Here is a 5,515-nt window from a genome sequence, read left to right as displayed (position 1 = left end):
AAGAAATATTGTTATAATATTCAAGAATCTGTCGCTTCAACCTATATTAAATATTGCAAAAAAATATTACTGTAATATTTGTGTGCTATCTGGGTATCGCCCATGCAACCGTGAATTTGATCGCCGGATTTCTGCTTTGTGATGTGATAAATTGTGCAAAAATCGATTTAATTCGTGAGGATCAACTCACTTTTATTCCACACTTGAAAAAATAATTGCGAACTTTTTCGCATCTTTCCACGGACTTTTTATGGAGTCGCATCTTTGGATCACCGTGTATGATTTGCAATTAGTTTGGGGGAAATTAAAAACAATCCAATCGCGATCGAGCGCGATTACCGATACCAAATCGATTAACTGTTTGGCGTTTAATCATAATCACGCGGAATTATGCTGGAGTTGGAGATTGAATTTTTTAAATCCAATAGAGAAATATGGGTCGTTGATTCGTCCACACCCTCAGCCAGGCAAACCGTCTACCTGTTCAACTTCCGGTAATTAACGCTATTGCGTCAGAAAGCTGATGAAACCTTTACAACTCGGCTATTTTAAGGCTTCCCACTGTTTATGGACACGCAGCAAACTCACTAAAATTGCTTCTGAAAAACTCACCTCGCTCCTTCAAAGGGGTGAGAATCATCGTGTCCAAGAGCGATTTTTTCCTTTCAATATTTTTGTCCATCATTCAGCAAGTGCAGCTAATCGGTCCCACTCACTAATCACTCATTGGCAATCAAGGTGTACTGTTGAATCTGTTGTACTCAGCTTGCCCTATTTATTTACCGTATGTAAACCGATTGTTTTTCAAATATCACAAATTTGTTTTGGATTCGCGCAACTCCGCTTTGCCTTGTTTCAATTCCACGTTGAAGGTGAAGGCTTCTATTCAACCACTATGATGTAATCAGGTTTTTTTCGGTTTTTCTTTAATTAACTGGGCAAAAGCGCTGTCGCGATTGGTGGCCGCCTGCCTGCGAACTAATTGTGCTTTAGCGAAGGCAGAGTTTCATTCATTATTTGCCGAAACGATCGAAAAAGCGAGTACGTGACGCTGGTAGATTGTCACATGTACGAATGCGAGTCCGAAAGAATGATGACTGCCAACGGCTAGCTAACCAACCATGATCCGAAAATACATTCAAAGCTCAGCCTTTGCGAATTCCTGGAGATTGTTATGCACGGATCAGTACGATCGCTATTTTAGTTGCCACTGCTTTAGGCACAATTATCTCAGTAGTTGCAGCAAAACGGTATATGTACATTTAGGGCCATCGTTTTTCGTTATCTTATCTTGTTGACTTGCTGGAAAACGGTTCAACTAGCTGAAAAATCCGCCAAAAATCTACTAAATGTGCAAAGTGCCGCCAATCAATCGGGGGTAATCCTCCTATTTTTAGGAGGACGCCTCTATTATATTTTTTACGTTTTCCTTAATGTTTCATCGCTAATTTTAGACCGCGGCAATGACTTGACAATGTGTTGAAAGTCACGCAAAAATCGCTTCACACTAAGACGCAGCGTGTTGTTTGCCTGCAGTTTTCGGGAAATGCATTTTGCATAAATTTGAGCAATTTTCTCATGTTTGCCAACCGCAAATGTTTGAGTATTCAGCGTCGCAATGTCGCCGAGACACCAGACTTTGCTACCACATTTCGTAGCGTCAGGTAGTTGATTCATGGAATTCATATTTATCTGCCCGAATTCTCACCTCTCAATGGGGTGTTTTTGTAGCCCTCTAAGCCATGCCATTGTTAGTAGAAGATACTTTTTAGGCCAATTAAACTGTGTTTAGAAACCCGGGAACAATTCCTTAAGAATGACCTGAACCATCTCTTGATGGGTTGGGGATTTGTTTTGTATCGTTCAAAATCCCGCTCTAAAACTCCAGTCTGTTTTGCCATATTTATTTAGACATCTTCAGGGTCAATTCGTCAATTTGCATTGCAAGATTTGTCATTTCCAATGATTATTGATTGGCTCTGTCGTGGATTTTTGATCGACTTGTGCTGTCTTCTTCTTGAAACAGCCATTTTTTGAGAGGCTTTATATTAGGTAATTTATATTATTAATTCATCAGTTCTTTCCCTTTTGATTTGTTTTAATACTGTTGGGTTGGTTCTTCTATCGACTCATGATATTCTCAACATCGGTCAGTAGAGCCGAATGCTCCTATGATGTAATTGGTAGTTTTCTTTAAAATTTTTCAATTTGAGCATTAGCTGTCGAAGCGGTCTCATCTGCAGACATGACGTTATCATCTGCATAGCGAAGATGATTTAGTCGCGCGCTGATTGAATTTTTATTATTTTCTAGAGCTTTTCTAATATTTCTTCGGTGTGCAGATTAAATATCAAATAACAGATTGACGAACCTTGTTGCTTCACCTACAGTCCTCCTCAGATCATCATCACTTTTTACCTACTTTTTTGTTCCAATACTGTTTCGTTGGTCTTTCCTTATCTTCCAAAGATTCGGTAAATATTATATTATTAATTCTATAGTATAAGTATATATTATCTTCTGAATACAAGCTCTGTTCGCGTCCAGTATAAGATGTGGACAATTTTTAGATTTTTATCGTCCATTCCGGTTTCTTTTAGCGCCTCAGCATCTTCTGTTCCAGAATTTTGTCAAACATCTTTCGGAAGCTGATAAAGTAGGAAGAAATGTCGCAATTTATGGCCCAGCATCTTGGGATTAGTTCTTGCAGACTGAATAGGGTGTTTTCACTTTTTTTTAATGTTTATACATATAGAGAATGTAGTTATGGCAAACATTACATTAGCATTACATGATATATTTTTTTTGCAAAAAAGTCTCCATAATAATTTTAAAGCAAATTTAAATTCAAATCAGATAGTTTCTGCCAAAAACGCCGAATCCGTATCGTCGGTTGCCTATCCCGATTGTGACGTAGCAGGTCATATCAACAAAGTGTCTTGTGTTTAATTTGTTGTTTTCGCAGCTGTTTTATTATTTCAGTTATTGTCATTATCATTATATTATTGATTATTATTATCTTGCATAATGGAAAATAGTGACATGTATGGATCACAAAATAAGTGGTGTTTTGTGCCAGGATGCAAGAATACCTCAATAAGTGCTTCATACAAACTCTTTTTAACCGTTCCCAATGATTATGCACGTAAAGTTTTATGGTTCAAAGCAGCTAGACGTGATGTTCTTAAATCAAAATCAATGTTTTTTTGTTGCGAGGATCAGTTTAATGAAAGTACGAACAAAAAGCTAATGATGAGGCAGATGAAAAAAACAGCCATGTGTAGAAGTTAGGTTAAGTTGAATAAGTAAAATTCTATATATTATTTACCTAATTTAAACCAATACAGACAGATTAGTATATTAAGGAGGGAGTAACTAATAATGAATTTACGTATTTTTATTTACGCTGCTGCTTTGACACCCTTAAATTCGGCTGCATTGAAGCATTTGTCGTTTTTTTAAAATTCGGAAACCATAAAAATATGTACAGATGGTAAATTGTTTGTTGACGCTTTAAGGAATCCTTCTGTAGCGATTTTTTAGTTTAACACATATATTATTTAAATCCACAAAATAACTAATGAAACACAACCACACAACTAAACACTATGCACAGAACGTAAACAATCCGCCATTTATATGACCAGAGACGTCACAACCAATAGGGTTGCGTTTTAGGGATTCATAAATTATTTTAATTTTACCTGAATTTGTTTATTAAATATTTAACAAAATAGCAATAGATGAATAGTATAAACTTATTTAATCTTTCATATATGTATATTACCATATATGTATTAATGTTCAGTGTGTAGGAATTTTTGATACAATGAAAACCCTATTCTGTGTTGTTGACTATGTCTTCGGGTATACTGTATTTTCTGCAAGAGGTCATTTAACGAAATGTTCTCTAAATGGCTCATTAAGCTAATGGTATCAATTCTTCATACGAAAGCTTGATCCTCCGTCTGTATTCCGGCCGGTACTGAAGCTTTTTCTTCGCGCAACAATTTTATGGCTGCTTCAATCTGATTTACAGTTATTGATGGTCGATTTTCTGTTAATAGAGTAAACGGATCTTCTCATTCTTCATTTCATTCAAATATTCCCGTCCCTAGACTTTAGGAGAATTTGTATGGTTTGCAACCAACCCCAAAATATGACTGATGATGGCTGACAATGAGCGTAAATCCTCTAAAAGAATAATTGAAGAAAATATAAAGAGCACTAAAAAAATTGTCAAGGGTCTCCAAATATTAAACCATGAATAATGTATTGTTCTACATAGAAACCTTGCTGAAAACAATTTAGGAAAAACACATCAAATTGTGGGAAAAATCTACCCAATTTATCACGAGTATATTTGAATCCCTCTGCGTCATTGGCCAAAAATGAGAACAAATAGTGTTAGCTGCGTGTTATAGCGGATGTGAGATGGAACCGCATTTTCTACTTTTATCTGCTTGCCATCTATTCACTATCTTCTTTTAGATAACTTCCTCCCCATAACCGGTCCAAATCTTCATTCTTGTGATGGAATCGAAGTCTGACTGAATGTGATTCTTAATTCCCTTGTTTCTTTTCCATCAGTGGCCAGCAAAGAGATTCCACGAGAGTCTTCACACATTGATTAACGTTTTGTCTTCAATCCATGGGTTATGAGGATTTTCTTCACTCCATTAAAGTTTTTCCTATCATCTTCAAACGAGCTGGCATTTTCTTAAAATTTAGTTCTCGTGTTCTTCTTCGTCTTCAGATCAGTTGATTATCCATCAACGCTCATCAATCAATCTTTGCCTATTTCTTCCATTTCTTAGATGGTTCAGATTTATTATATTATAACTTTATCTCTCCCTTCTTAAGACTTCGTTGGCTGGTTTATCTTATAGGGAATTATTTTCAGCGCCAGGTTTTCTCTTCTTTACCATCTTCTACTTCGTAATGGGACTTGAGATCATACATAAACGTAGACGAAAAAAGCCTTCGAAGTAAGCCTCTTTCATCTTTGACTCCTTCATCCGCTTTATCAGTCTGTGCATATGAAATTCTAATTGAGTCATAATTAAACACTATAAAAAAATTTGAACCGAAAAAACAACTCTTGTAGGAAAAGTTCCTAAAACTCCTTTCTACTTGCCCAAACGATGATCTCTCAAAACTAAGCAAAACCAGCAATAGTGTCGAAAAACATGTTTGCGGACGACACCAGCATAAAGACACCAGTTGAACAGATTGATCGAACAAAATGTATTCAAAGACTAAATAGTTCTTCATATTGCTGGTTCATCATATAGGAAWTTGTTTTCAGCGCCAGGTTTTCTCTTCTTTACCATCTTCTACTTCGTAATGGGACTTGAGATCATACGTAAACGTAGACGAAAAAAGCCTTCGAAGTAAGCCTCTTTCATCTTTGACTCCTTCATCAGCTTTATCAGTCTGTGCATATGAAATTCTAATTGAGGCATAATTTAACACTATAAAAAAATTTCAACCGAAAAAACAACTCTTGTAGGAA

General features: G+C 36.1%; 1 protein-coding gene across 1 annotated transcript; it reads right to left on the bottom strand.

The window, feature by feature from the left end:
* Positions 1–612: 612 nt before the first annotated feature.
* Positions 613–1,246, bottom strand: LOC125502975 (vesicular glutamate transporter 1-like; the record flags this gene model as incomplete). The annotated part of the gene is given in 1 exon segment (XM_048662600.1): positions 613–1,246. A coding segment is annotated over 1 exon segment (73 nt), but the record flags the coding sequence as incomplete, so codon positions are not given.
* Positions 1,247–5,515: the final 4,269 nt, after the last annotated feature.

Source organism: Dendroctonus ponderosae, unplaced genomic scaffold, assembly GCF_020466585.1.
Source record: "Dendroctonus ponderosae isolate FM_Combo_2020 unplaced genomic scaffold, Dpon_F_20191213v2 Dpon_F_20191213_11, whole genome shotgun sequence".
In the NCBI taxonomy this organism is placed as follows: Eukaryota; Metazoa; Arthropoda; class Insecta; order Coleoptera; family Curculionidae; genus Dendroctonus; species Dendroctonus ponderosae.
This window is presented reverse-complemented; position numbering and strand designations above follow the sequence as displayed.